Source organism: Microcaecilia unicolor, chromosome 1, assembly GCF_901765095.1.
Source record: "Microcaecilia unicolor chromosome 1, aMicUni1.1, whole genome shotgun sequence".
Taxonomy (NCBI): domain Eukaryota; kingdom Metazoa; phylum Chordata; class Amphibia; order Gymnophiona; family Siphonopidae; genus Microcaecilia; species Microcaecilia unicolor.
The window spans coordinates 682324908-682339418 of NC_044031.1; the positions used below are offsets into that span (position 1 = coordinate 682324908).

Below are 14511 nucleotides of genomic sequence, written 5' to 3' on the forward strand. Positions count from 1 at the left end.
CTGCGACAGGGGTGACCACCGACTGAGAAGAGCTGACTGCAACTGCCGCATGTGCGCCCGGGCCCACGGAACTACCTCTATGGTGGCCGCCATCAACCCCAGGACTTGCAGATACTCCCGGGCCGTCGGAGCCGCCTCCGACAGGAATAGACGAATCTGACCCTGCAACTTGCGAATCCGAGGGCCCGGCTGGAAGACTCGACCGCTCCTGGTATCGAAAAGAACCCCCAGATACTCCAGCGACTGCGACGGCACCAGGTGGCTCTTGCCGAAGTTCACTACCCAGCCCAGAGACTGAAGAAACTGCACCACCCGAGCAGTAGACACCTCGCTCTCCGACTGGGACTTGGCCCGAATCAACCAATCGTCCAGGTACGGGTGCACCAGAATACCCTGCTTCCGCAAGGCCGCCGCCACTACAACCATGATCTTGGAAAATGTTCGAGGAGCCGTTGCTAATCCGAAAGGCAGAGCACAAAACTGAAAATGCTTCCCTAAAACCGCAAAGCGCAGAAATCGCTGATGAGCGGCCCGAATGGGGATGTGCAGATAAGCCTCCGTCAAATCCAAAGACGTGAGAAACTCCCCTTCCTGCACCGCGACAATGACCGACCTCAATGTCTCCATGCGAAAAGAGGGGATTCTGAGAGCTGCATTGACCACCTTCAGATCTAGGATAGGCCGAAAGGCATCCTCCTTCTTCGGGACCACAAAATAGATTGAATAGCAGCCCAAGCGGCGCTGAGCGTGGGGAACAGGGACCACCGCCCCCAGACTGATCAAGCGAGCCAGAGTGTCCCGCACCGCTGCCCGCTTGAGCCTCGAATGACAAGGAGACTCCAGAAACCTTTCGGGAGGCGAGCCGTCGAACTCCAGAGCGTATCCGTCTCGCACCACCTCGAGAACCCATTGATCCGAAGTGATTTGGGCCCAGTCCTGGTAAAACAGACTCAGCCGAGCCCCTACCCGAACCAGAGCCTGGGCCCGCACACCTTCATTGCGAATTACGCCCCGACACCTGTCCTCCTGCGGGAAAATCACGCCCTCCGCGCCGATTGCCCCGAAAGGACTGAGTGCGCTGAAAGAACCGACCTCTAAAGGAGCCACTAGTCCTCCCGGGCCTATACCGGCGAGCCTCCTTAAACCGACCTCGGGAGGAAGTACCCCTGGAAGCCGCCTTAGGATGAAAATCCGGAAGACGAGGGGCCTTGGCATCGCTGAGCCCGCGCACCAACTTATCCAAATCCTCACCAAAGAGCATGGACCCCTTAAAAGGAAGCGAACAAAGCTTGGCTTTGGAAGCCGCGTCTGCGACCCAACCTCGCAACCACAGTGCCCTACGTGCCCCCACCAGCATAGCCATATTCTTGGCCGAGGCACGGAGCAAATCATAAAGCGCATCCGACAAAAAGGACGATCCCATTTCCAATTTGGCTAATTCCTGCACCCCGGAGGTCCCAACCTCCACCGAATCATCAAGCAGCTTCTCGGCCCATCGGAAACACGCCCGCGCAACCAGCCCCCCACAAACCGAGGCCTGCAGGGCCAGGGCCGACAAATCGAAACTCCGCTTGAGGAAGGACTCAAGCCTCCTATCCTGGGGATCCCGGAGAGCAGTCCCCCCGTCCACCGGAATAGCCGTGGCTTTTGTAACTGCTGTCACCACTGCATCTACTGTGGGTGCCTTAAAGGAAACTCTATCTTCCTGAGGGAGCGGGTACAGTCTAGACATTGCTTTAGACACTTTACAGGGAGAATCCGGCGAATGCCACTCTTGAAACACCATATCCCGGAGGTCCTTATTCATGGGAAAAGACCTAGCCTGCCGCTGAATCCCCTTAACCAAGGGGTCCACCTGTCTAGTCTCCCCCAAAGCCGCCTCTGGCTGCTCAAACTTAAGGGTGGAAGAGACCTGTTCAATGAGCTCCGCAAGCTCCTCCCTGTGAAAAATCCGCACTACAGAGGGATCCTCCCCAGGAACCACCAACTCCGGATCCTGAGGACCCTCAAATCCCTCAGGGTCCCCTATATCACTAAAAGCACCTTCTGATCCTACAGGAGAGAATCCCTCCTCGTTGTCCCACTCAAAGCGAGGCCTCTTAGTCACTGCCGAACTAGGCCCCTCCCCTAAAGGTGTGGGTCCCGCCTTCCAGGCTTGATAGAGGGTCCATACAAAATCCGGAGGAAAACCAACGCCTCCTGTACCCTCAGGCACCCCCTTCGGAGCCTATCTGGGAGCAGCAGGGCCAAAAACAGCTGATTCCGCCGGACGCGCGGAATCCAAAATGGCGGACGTTCCCGCCAAAATTAAATTTGCCGAAAACGTCCCCGCCGATGCTCCTGCCGCCCCCGACACCCCCGAACTCGCTGGGACCTCCGCACTCAATACCGGAGGTGCCGCCATCGGCGAGGCCTGCTTCGGTTCGCTGCACAACTGGCACTGACCTCCCGGAGCTTCTACTCCTCGGCGCGAGCACGCGCGACAGCGAAGGAGTTTGCCTGCCATGATCCCGAAGCTCCCAACACGCTGTGCAAAACGGCGCCAAAAAAGAAACTTCTCACTCACTGCTTCCCCAGCACAAGCACTCGCACTGCTCTCACTCGCTACTAACAGGGAACGAACCTGCCGTCCGTTCCTATGAAGAAATAGCTTCAGATAGCTCTTAAAGAGACATCACCCAAATTTTGGCAGCTGAGAAGTGAGGGGCTCTCAAGGCTACAATATTAGAAAAGCAGCCGAGGCACAAAGCTGCCAGAGTCTCCAAAGAGAGCAGCACAGGGGGAGGGACCTGAACACAGGTGTGACACCCCAGGGGGGAAAAACTGGGCCCCACTGGACCCAGGGCCCCGAAGCACTTACTTCTTTTTTTTTTTTTTTTTAAACCACGTACAGGGAATAGTCAAAACAAATTAAATTTGGCAATAAAAGAATAAATCCCTTAACCGTATAATCAAGCTACCTCACCAGACTATTGAAGACTGCACAGGCTGTCCATCTACCTCTGCTGAGACTGAGAAAATACTGGCTAGTGGATGTACTGCACAGGTTATATATACAGTATTCAAAAGCTCAGTGTTTCTCAGTCTCCCTCTGCTGGTAGGAGGACATAACCCACGCGTCTTGACCGGTCTGGAGGGTCGTGGAGGAAACAGCGCAATTTAGCAGTAAATTTAAAGAAAAAGGTGTGAAACTCTGACAGCATTTTATGGGCAAAAGCTATGAATGAAAAGAGGCTGAAATATTGCTGTTCATTTCAGCATTAATATGAGTGGTTCAATACTCCATGACCCCTCTTTAAGAAAGGATCTTACTACTGAAGGAATTTTATCTGGCTAATCACACAGATTGAGAGGGGAAGTTATCAAGACTGGCTACCATTAAGATGGATTATTTTACCATTTTAGCATTGAATAAAGGGATCCTGTGCTAAAATATAACTTGTGGTAAAATAACCTGACTTAATGGTAGCCCCCATTGATAACTCTCCTCCTCCTCCATGTCAGATTGCACAGTGAAAATAAGACACATATGATATTTTTAAGTTTTACAAGCATCTTGATAGAAGGGATGTGCACTAGAGAGTTGCATGGGGACAGAAATTTCACCTATCTCCAACGGAATGTAACACATAACCACCTGTACCCGCTCAGATTAATTCGATTCCCATCCATCCCCACAATCAATCGCCTCCATCCCTACCAGTACCCACTATTATTTACTTGCTTGCAGCCCTCTGTTTTCTCCCAACCCTAACAGACTCCTGTGGTTTTTTTGGATAGTATCCACTATTCAACCAATGAGTGTTCCAAGCTCGGTCTGGTGTTCCTGCTGCCCCTCTGGGCATTCCAAGCCTCATTCTGGTGCTTCAACTGCTTCTCTCCGTACATTCCAAGCCTCATTCTGGAGACACCAAAAATTTTAACTACACTCCCCACAGAAATCCCACAGTAACTTCTTCCATCCCCAAAGGAATCCCAAAGTAACTTCTTCCATCCCCATGCAAACTTCCCCTTTCAAAACTGCCACAGGTAATTTGCACCTGCACAGACAACATTTTGTTGGAAAATAAGATGCAATTTGCATGATTTTCAGAACTCACTTAACCCTAGCCCAAAGCATACTTTTAGCCAGAATGAGGGAGAGCAATTTTCAGTCAACTAAATTTACTCATTGAAATGGCTTTGAAATTTTCCCTCCATAAGAATGAATTAGAGATCAGATATCTGAAAGAAGAAAGCCATTTTATATAGCCTTACCGTTTGGGCCTGGTTCAGGTACAGGGCGATTTTCCTAAAAAAACAAACGTGTACCTATAAGTATGTTTACGAAAATGTATTGTTTCAGGTTTATTGTATGAGCAACATCAGATTCTAATCAAACCTTCAGCACCTGTCTGACTGGTACACAGGAAGTAAGCATAGTATCTGGGTTTTAACTGAACGTTAGGTATATAAAGTTGCATTCCATCCTGTGCCTACAGCTACTGCTTTTTCAGTGTGGTAAAAGCAGTTAGCTTAGTAGGGTTTAAAATATGTTTGGATAATTTCCTAAAAGAAAAATCCATAAGCTATTATTAAGATGTACTTGGGGAAAATCCACTGCTTATTTCTCAGATAAGCAGCATAAAATCTGTTTTACTGTTCTGGAATCTTGCCACATACTTGTGACCTGGATTGCACATTGTTGGAAACAGAATACTGGGCACATTGTTGGAGACAGTATAGCAACGCTTATGTTATGTTCAGTCAATCATGATAAGGCACCATTTTTATTCCAAAGGACTTTGGTGTTGGAAGCTTGCAGGTAACACACTTATCCAAAGTTGCTTTTGCTGCCCAAGGGCTAAGCAGGATTTCATTACGCATTTAACAGAATCATGGGCTGATGCAAAAAAGTATGCTAGGCTTTGCCCACAGCTTACCTTAACGTTTCCCCACAGTCTTGTGGGCACCCTATCTTAAAAATGTTTTGTATATGAGAAATACTATGCAGAATGATTTATGCTGACATTGTCATATACATTATTTAAATTCCATGGTAATGATGGCATTAGCCTTTAAAGGTAGATGCAGAGAAGTACACAGAGGACCCAAAGGCATAATATAGGGTTTTCTAATGTTGGAGAGGATTAAAAGGTTAGCTCATTATTCTGCAGTCAGTGTTAGTGAGGATTTAAGGATAAACCCCGGATTCTATATAGTGCACCTAGCATTCCATGCCAAACTCCAAGTGTATTCTATTCCAATGTTTGTAACTTAATTGGCTTGACAAGATAATCAGCATTAACAACACTTAACAGGCAATAATGAGCACTAATTGGCAATAATTAGAATTTACACACACAACTCGCTAAGCATATTCTGTAACGCACTGCGCCTAAATTCTAATATGCACAGGCAAAAGGGGGCGTGGGTGGAGAAATGGGTGTTTTGTGGGTGTTCCAAAATTTAAGCACATCGTTATAGAATATGGCCCTCTGCACTGGCCCCTCAATAGTTAGGGGGGAAGTTATCAATATGGGCTACTGTTAAAAAACATGTTATTTACCTTTAACCCCAGTTATTAGTAACTAGGTTTCATGACATAAAAAGGGATCTTGAGCTAACGGTAGCCCACATTGATAACTTCTGCCCTTAGTTAGCTCTATTTGTTATATTAATTTTAAAAGTAGAAAACACATAGGCTAATTGAACATGTAATCACAATGCTTTATTAAGATGAATGCATTTTGCTGTGCACTTTCTGCCACCTATTTTGTAGGTGGTAAGGGCTCATTAGCTATCCGTACAATAACCAGTTCTGTTGCTGTGATCTTAAAATCTAAGTCATATCCTAGAAGCTGACTGATTTCAGATTCGGCACCAAAGCCACCACCCCAAAATCCATTCAGTTAAAACCAAAACTCTCCGCCCCTCCTCCCCCCCAGAACATCACTCCCAACCCCTCTACCCTCCCACCACACGAAGGTCCTCCCCGGGCCTACCTTTAAACAGTCTGGTGGTCTAGTGGCATCTGCTGGATAAAAGTGATCCCCAGTCACTCTTGTCCCCGCAGGTTCCTTAGCTAAAATGGCCACCAAGGCTGCTGTAGGAAGCCCCGGCAGCCATTTTGGATTGGAAGCAGTACAAGCTGGACCTTCTGTCTTCTGCCTCCCTTCCCTCCCTCCCTGAAAGTGTCTTTCAACCAACCTCTTCTACTACTGTTCTGTACATAATAATAGCAACACCCCTATTATGAAGAACAGGTTACTCTTGGAATAAAGAATGACAGGGGATATGACAGCTTTTGCAGAACACTGCTGCCAGATTAATTTTTGAATTGATTTATTTTGAAAGTGTGTCCCCTATCTTGAGAGATCTCTACTAGTTGCCCATTCAACAACATATTAAGTTTAAAATATTATGCCTAATTTATAAGTCAATTTTGGGGCTAAATTCAGCAGAGTTGAGCTAGCCGTTGGTAATTCCATCTTCTGGGAGAAATTTGTATTTTCAACGGATCCTAGCACTGGGTTTTTCATCTTTGAAGAGCGTTAGATTAAAATTAATTTATGAGGGTTCCTTTCCTTTCTTGGGTGCATATTATTGGAATGGAATCTTATTTACCTTTTAGGAAGAGGCTGAAAACATATTTATATAATAAATTTATCACAATCTTAAGCTATAATACTATTAATGTTCTTGAATACATTTTTATAACCTGTCTCTATTGTTCAGAATTTTTAAGATTGTGAACCGCTGTGAATCCGTTCCACAATAACGGTCGGTGTATAAAACATAGATAAGGCGATAAAATCATGGGTAAATAGGGAACGGTTGTTAAACCTTCCAAATAACACTAAAACAAGAGGACAGTCCATTAAATTAATGGCTAGCTGATTGAAACCAAATCAAACAAAATATTTTTGAAGCAACGCATAATTAAGCTGTGGAATCTAAAGTACTCAATGAATAGTTAAGCTCTGGAACTCTTTGCCGGAGGATGTGGTAACAGAGGTTAGAGTATCTGGGTTTTAAAAAGGTTTGGACAAATTCCTGGAGGAAAAGTTCATAGTCTGCTATTGAGGCAGACATGGGAAGCAACTGCTTGCCCTGGGATTTGTAGTATGGAGTGTTGCCACAATTTGGGTTTCTGCCAGGTACTTGTATCTGGCTTGGCCACTGTTTGGAAAACAGGATACTGGACTAGATGGACCATTGGCATGACCCAGTATGGCTACTCTTATGTTTCTTACATACTGCCTTGATACATATATTTATGTGCTGCCAATTAGGTTTGCATTATTCGTATCTTTAAAAAAAAAAAAAAAAAAGAAGTGTCAAGGGAATAGTATAGGTTTGTCTATTTTTTTAAAGATCTCTCTTAGCTAAAATTGGGTGCACAACAAACGGTTAAAAAAGCTATAACATTTAGTGCACCATTTTTTATATTTATTTATTCATTTTTTTCCAATGCAGCTAATATTATTGTGGGGTTATCTTTTCATGCCGGAAGGCATTTTCTTTTCTGTAATAGTTTTCATTTTATATTTTTGGCACCAAACTTTTTTTCTATAAATATATATAGAGCATTCGCGGCATGCTCTGTATTGCCTTTGACACAGAGCTGCAGTCTGCCAAGTGTTGCGCCATTGTCAGGTACTGTTTTGGTTATGTTTTTATTTTTGCTGCTTTTAGGATTTGTTTTCTTAAACCTTATCATCATCTTTAGTGTCCTCTGAACAAATGTGTTTCAAAGTTCTTTTAGTTGCAGTTTTACTCTCAATAAGTACCACGTCCTGGTGTCACTACAGGTTCTGGAATACTGGAAAACTACATAATGGAAAGGGGAGTTACAATCAGATACATTAAATATATTTCCTTGTCCCCTTATAAACCAAGGGGCCCTTTTACAAAGAGCTTGCTGTGCATCAATTCTTAACTACTGCTGGGCTACCACAGACCATGCCATTTCCGGCGCTACAGCAGTAATCAGAGAGCGCTATGCACTGCCCAGTTACCGCAGGTGCCTAAATAGGTGGCATGACTCCCCCCAGAAATGGCCACATGCCAATCCCTGTGATTAGCGCAGGACCATTTCCTTTAAATCAAATCAATTCTTGTATACCGCTAAAACCCCCTTTCCAGGGTTCAGTGTAGTTTACACTCTAGGTGAGAAAAAAAGCCAATAATGTTAGTGTGACTTACGAGAACAATTAGAGACCACTGGTGTAATGCATGAGCTCAAAAACATTATAGGAAAGGATAATGGATGATACTAGGAGGTAGAAGTCAATGGATTGTTATGAAGCAGTCTTTGGGAAGAGACAAGTTTTTAGCCTCTTCCTGAAGCTAAGGTAGCTGTTTTCTGTTCTGATGGCAATAGGTAGAGAATTCTATACTTTAACTCCAAATACAGGGACTAGAGAGCTGAAAAAAACCAGTCTTTTACCCATTGCAATAAAAGGGGGCATTGGCACGCATCAAAAACATGCGCCTAAAATACCACAGGTCCCCTTTTACCGAGGCTTGCGAAAAGGGGCCCTAAGCTTCTACCTGAAGCAATAGAGGACAAAATGACTTGCTCAAGGAACGAGGAGTGTCAGTGGGATTCAAGACCTGGTCTCTCTAGTTCATGGCCTGCTGCTCTAACCACTAGGTTACTCCTCCACTTTTGAGTGTCTCAATGGCATTAAGTGGGGGGGGGGGGGGGGGGGCTGGTACAAGTTTGGGTGTACAATGGTTATGGGATTGGCAGGTGCCAACCCCATCGTTGCTAAACCGGAGCTAGTAACACAGCACGGACTACGGCACAGGGGTTTATGAATCTACTTCATTGGGTACCACGTAGACTGGTTGCTGTTGGAGTCACCTAGCTATTAATATGGTGGGTGATTTGCAGTGTTTATAGTTAACTTTTTTATTGACTTGGACTAGTTTGACTGTCACTGAATAAATCTGTGGCTACTTCATTCAATGTCTCATGTTCTTTAAAGGTGTTGGGTGAGCGGGGACAGTCTGGTTATTGAGGGCTGGAAGCATACCAGAGTAATGAGGAAGGGGTAGAGTTAAATGGTTTGACTGTGTGGGAGGCCATGAAGGCCGGGTACCAACTGTCTGTGCTATTTTCTTTTCTGTACATTGGGAATGACAACAGTGTATACGCTTAAAGACCATGAATTCCAGGAAAATATAATGGTCAGATTCTGGTTGCTGACAGAGAAAATGCTGGCAAACAAAGATTACAAAGCCTATTCATTCTTCTCATTCCAGTCTACTGTCGTTTCTAATCTAGCATTTCTGCCTATATCCCCACACAGAGAGATACCCTCTATGTGTCTCATGCTTTCCTGAAATCTGACCCTTTTTGCTTGCATCGTCTTCACCACTCTTTTCAATTTGATACCTTTTCTGAAGTAATGGCTACACTGGAAGAAACAGTAGATTTGAAATCACTGGATCATCTCCAGGATGGTGTCAGAGACAGCTGGACAAGGCTGACCTTACCCATCGGCACCCAGGCATGCATTCGAATGGGGTCTGTAGCTGTAATACAGCCCCTATCTAAATATGACTCACACAACTGTATATGCCAGGTTTCTTTTTTTTATTATTATTCTATGCATTTTTATAATTCAACAGCAGCACTGGCTTTCAGACTATAAGTCATTTTTTTTGGTAAGAAAATGAAGTGTCTTGTTAAATAAAAACTGAAGAGTCTGCTATTTTAACTATCAATATTTTGGCACAGATAACTATTAACTGCATGAAAAAAATCAGTCATATAAACTTTAACTACCAAAATTATAATAAATATTAATACTGTATATCAAATAGAAATTGTGGCATGTGAACACATTTAGTTTAGTCTAAACAGGAAAAGTCAAATGCTACAGTCTGTTTACAGTGAATGATTCACACAGTTCAAGTATTGCCGACCACCCTCTGATCAAAGTCTGAGTTTAATGGGGGGGGGGGGGGGGGAATGTAAAGACAAGATCACGTCCACAAATCACCAAGAAGACAGCGGAAAGGGCCAAGAATCACTAAACAAATTAAGGAATAAATACACTATGAATACAATAAAACCTAACAATAACCACAAAAGACCCAACATGGATGTTTCAGTAATTTGCCTGCATCAGGGGTCATATCCTAGTGTAGTTGTTCGTCTTAAGTCCTTACAAATTTGTATTTACTGTGATCCTTGCAATTCATGGCAGGCCTAACAAATTTGCATCCAAGGCACCCAGATATTCTCTTTTCTACTCTTTGTGAGGTTTCAGATAATTTCACAGTCCTCCAATGCTCATCTATCTTTGGCTACATCTGATTCTGTACAACAATCTTTTCTTGTGTTAATTTAGAATCCTTAATGAGGCAAAGAGATTTATTTATTTATTGCATTTGTATCCCACATTTTCCCACCTATTTGCAGGCTCAATGTGGCTTACATTGTTCCGTCATGGCAATCGCCATTTCCGGAGTGAGAGATACAGGTGGTATTAAAGATCTTGATTGACTTTGTGGATTAAGCAGTCAAATATAAGGAGTTCAGATTCGGAATAAGAGATAGGGCAGTATTGCGTTAAAGTTCATTCGTGGTAGAGTAGGCCTTGGTAGTCGTGTATAGAGTGATAGGTTTTATCCAGTTCAGGCTTGAATTCCATTGTCTGGTAGTTACGATGGATCGTTATGGTATGCCTTGTTGAACAAGCTGGTCTTCAGTGATCTCCGAAAGTTAGTTACGTCAGGTATTTTTTTCACAGCGCGTGGTAATGCATTCCATAGCTGCGTGCTTATGTAGGAGAAGCTGGCTGCATATGTTAATTTGTATTTTAGTCCTTTGCAGCTGGGGTAATGGAGGTTCAGGAATGTGCGTGCTGATCTTTTAGTGTTCCTGGATGGTAAGTCTATGAGGTCTGACATGTAGCCCGGGGCTTCTCCGTAAATGATTTTATGAATCAGAGTGAGTGCAGATTTTGAACGTAATACGTTCTTTAAGCGGGAGCCAGTGTAGTTTTTCTCTTAGGGGTTTGGCACCTTCTTATTTCGTTTTTCCAAATATGAGATTTATGGCACACACTGCAAAAGATACTAATTTCAGACTCTATAAGCATCTAAAGCTTCAATACCTTTCTCTTGACTAGCTGTTGGAAGCTACCTTCCTTTTATCTTTTCATGTCTGTAGCTCTACTGTAAATTGCTTAAGTATTTTATTATTCTTATCTCCCACCCCACCTCCAGAAAGTCTGTAAATAGTTGGGGTATGTAGCCAGAAAAGTTTCACTATCAGGCTTATTTTTGAAAGAGAAGGACGCCCATCTTTCGACACAAATCGCAACATGGGCACCCTTCTCATAGGGGTGCCCAAATTGGCATAATCGAAAGCCGATTTTGGGCATCCTCAACTGCTTTGGAGGAGTGGCCTAGTGGTTAGGGTGGTGGACTTTGGTCCTGGGGAACTGAGTTCGATTCCCGGCACAGGCAGCTCCTTGTGACTCTGGGCAAGTCACTTAACCCTCCATTGCCCGCCACGAGTGGGAAAGCGTGGGGTACAAATGTAATAAAAAAAAAATAAAATAAAAAAATTTCCGTCACGGGGATGACCAAAGTTCACGGGGCGTGTTGGAGGCATAGTGAAGGCAGGACAGGGTCATGCTTAACACATGGGCGTCCTCGACCAACAATGGAAAAAAGAAGGGCGTCCCTGACGAACACTTGGACGACTTTACCTGGTCCTTTTTTTCTTACGACCAAGCCACAAAAATGTGCCCTAAATGACCAGATGACCACCGGAGGGAATCGGGGATGACCTCCCCTTACTCCCCCAGTAGTCACTATCCCCCTCCCACCCTCAAAAAATAGTTTAAAAATATTTTTTTCAGCCTCTATGCCAGCCTCAAATATCATACTCAGCTCCATGACAGCAGTATGCAGGTCCCTGGAGCAGTTTTAGTGGGTGCAGTGCACTTCAGGCAGGCGGACCCAGGCCCCCCCCCCCCCCCACCTGTTACACTTGTGATGGTAAATGTGAGCCCTTCAACACCCACTACAAACCCACTGTACCCACATGTAGGTGCCCCCCTTCACCCCTAAGGGCTATGGTAGTGGTGTACAGTTGTGGGGAGTGGGTTTTGGGGGGCTCAGCAAACAAGGGAGCTATGCACCTGGGAGCAATTTGTGAAGTCCACTGCAGTGCCCCCTAGGGTGCCCGGTTGGTGTCCTGGCATGTGAGGGGGACCAGTGCACTACGAATGCTGGCTCCTCCCACGTCCAAATGGCTTGAATTTGGTCGTTTCTGAGATGGGCGTCCTCAGTTTCCATTATCGCCAAAAATCGGGGACGGCCATCTCTAAGGTCAACCTAAATTTCGTGATTTGGGCATCCCCGACCGTATTATCGAAATGCAAGATGGGCTTCCATCTTGTTTCGATAATACAGGTTTCCCTGCCCCTGTCTGGGGACGTCCACAGGAAAACTTGGGAGTCCCTTTCGATTATGCCCCTCCTCGTGTCATTTCCGTAAATGATCATCTTGTTCTGGATATTATTCCCTTATGTCATCACGGGAGCAATGAAATTAAGAGTTCACTATGGGGGAAGGAGGGGAGGGGCAAGGCAACGCAACAGTTTGCATAAAGTTCACCAAAACAATCTTACCTTGTATGCAGTAATCAATTTGCAGGAAGTGAACATGTTCCCCAGAGCTAGCATTGTTTCTATCATTGACGCTGGTACTCATTTTCAAAGCATACAAACTTACAAAGTTACATGGAGGGGCATTTTCGAACGGGGACGCCCATCTCTGAGGACATCCCCACGAAGGGGCGGGGCATCCTGTATTATCAAAACAAAATGGGCGTCCATCTTTTGTTTCGATAATATGGGCAGGGACGCCCAAATCTCAACATTTAGGTCGTCCTAAGAGATGGTCGACCTAAATGTTGAGATGGTCGACCTTAGAGATAGTCGTCCCCGGTTTTTGACCATAATGAAAACCAAGGACGCCCATCTCAAAAACGACCAAATCCAAGCCCTTTGGTCATGGGAGGAGCCAGCATTCGTAGTGCACTGGTCCCCCTCACATGCCCTAGGGGGCACTGCAGTGGACTTCATAAATTGCTCTCATGGTGCATAGCTCCCTTACCTTGGGTGCTGAGCCCCCCAAAACCCACAACTGTACAACACTACCATAGTCCTTAAAGGGTAAAGGGGGGCACCTAGATGTGGGTACAGTGGATTTCGGGTGGGTTTTGGAGGGCTCACATTTACCACCACAAGTGTAACAGGTAGGGGGGGATAGGCCTGGGTCCGCCTGCCTGAAGTGTACTGCAGTACTCACTAAAAACTGCTCCAGGGACCTGCATACATTTGAGGCTGGAATAGAGGCTGGCAAAAAATGTTTTTAAAAGGTTTTTTTGGGGGTGGGAGGGGGTTGGTGACCACTGGGGGAGTAAGGGGAGGTCATCCCCGATTCCCTCAAGTGGTCATCTGGTCAGTTCGGCCACCTTTTCGAAGCTTAGTCGTGAAAAAAACTGGACCAAAGAAGTCGGCCAAATGTTCATCAGGGGACACCCTTCTTTTTTCCATTATCGGCGGAGGTCGCCCATGTTAACCACGCCCACGTTCCGCCTTCGGTACACTGCTGACGCCCCCGTGAACTTTGGTCGTCCCCGCGATGGAAAGCAGTTGAGGACGCCCAAAATCGGCTTTCGATTATGCCGATTTGGGCGACCCTGAGAGAAGGACACCCAATTCCTGATTTGTCTCGGAAGATGGGCGTTCTCTTTCGATTATGCCGCTGATTTATTTATTTATTGCATTTGTATCCCACATTTTCCCACCTCTTTGCAGGCTCAATGTGGCTTACAATACATCATGAATAGTGGAGATAAGAAGAGAATAGACATTTGGTATTACAGAAGGATTTTGGGTTATATGATAATGATAAAGTATAATAGTAGTATAACAAGAAAACATAGTAACCTATGTAACTTTGTAAGTCTATATGCTTTGAAAATGAGTCTCATTATCAATCAACTGAAATGACTAAGCAGTATGGTCCTGAGCATCTTTTGCCATTACCACTGTGTAGCAAATTGAACACAAATAAGATTTAAACAGTAGACTGAATTGATATGTTCTGCACTTCTACAATCCAAAGATTTCATTCTTAGGCAATGCCTTCTTAACCTTGTTAGACACATTTAAATTCCAGACATGGCTAGACAAAAGTCATTTTTGGCACCCCCCCCCCCCCCCCCCAACACCAATACCAATGCCTAGTTTCATTTGCCTGGAGTGGAGGAGTGGCCTAGTGATTACAGTCCTGGTTCAAATCCCACTGCTGCTGCTTGTGATCTTGGGCAAGTCCCTTAACCCTCCATTGCCTCAGGTACAAGCTTAGAATGTGAGCCCTCCAGGGACAGGGAAATACCCAATGTACCTGAATATAACTCACCGTGAGCTGCTACTACTAAAACATTGTGAGCAAAATCCAAATAAATAAAATAAATTCAGAAACTCCCTT

General features: G+C 45.0%; 1 protein-coding gene across 1 annotated transcript in view; it reads right to left on the bottom strand.

Annotated features, from left to right (window-relative positions):
* The window catches only part of SORD (sorbitol dehydrogenase), a 90555-nt gene that overhangs the window by 60324 nt on the left and 15720 nt on the right, over nucleotides 1–14511 (bottom strand). Inside the window, exon 2 of the mRNA XM_030187918.1 lies at nucleotides 4258–4291. Within this exon, the coding sequence (XP_030043778.1) occupies nucleotides 4258–4291 (34 nt within the window). The remainder of the gene's footprint in view (nucleotides 1–4257; nucleotides 4292–14511) is intronic.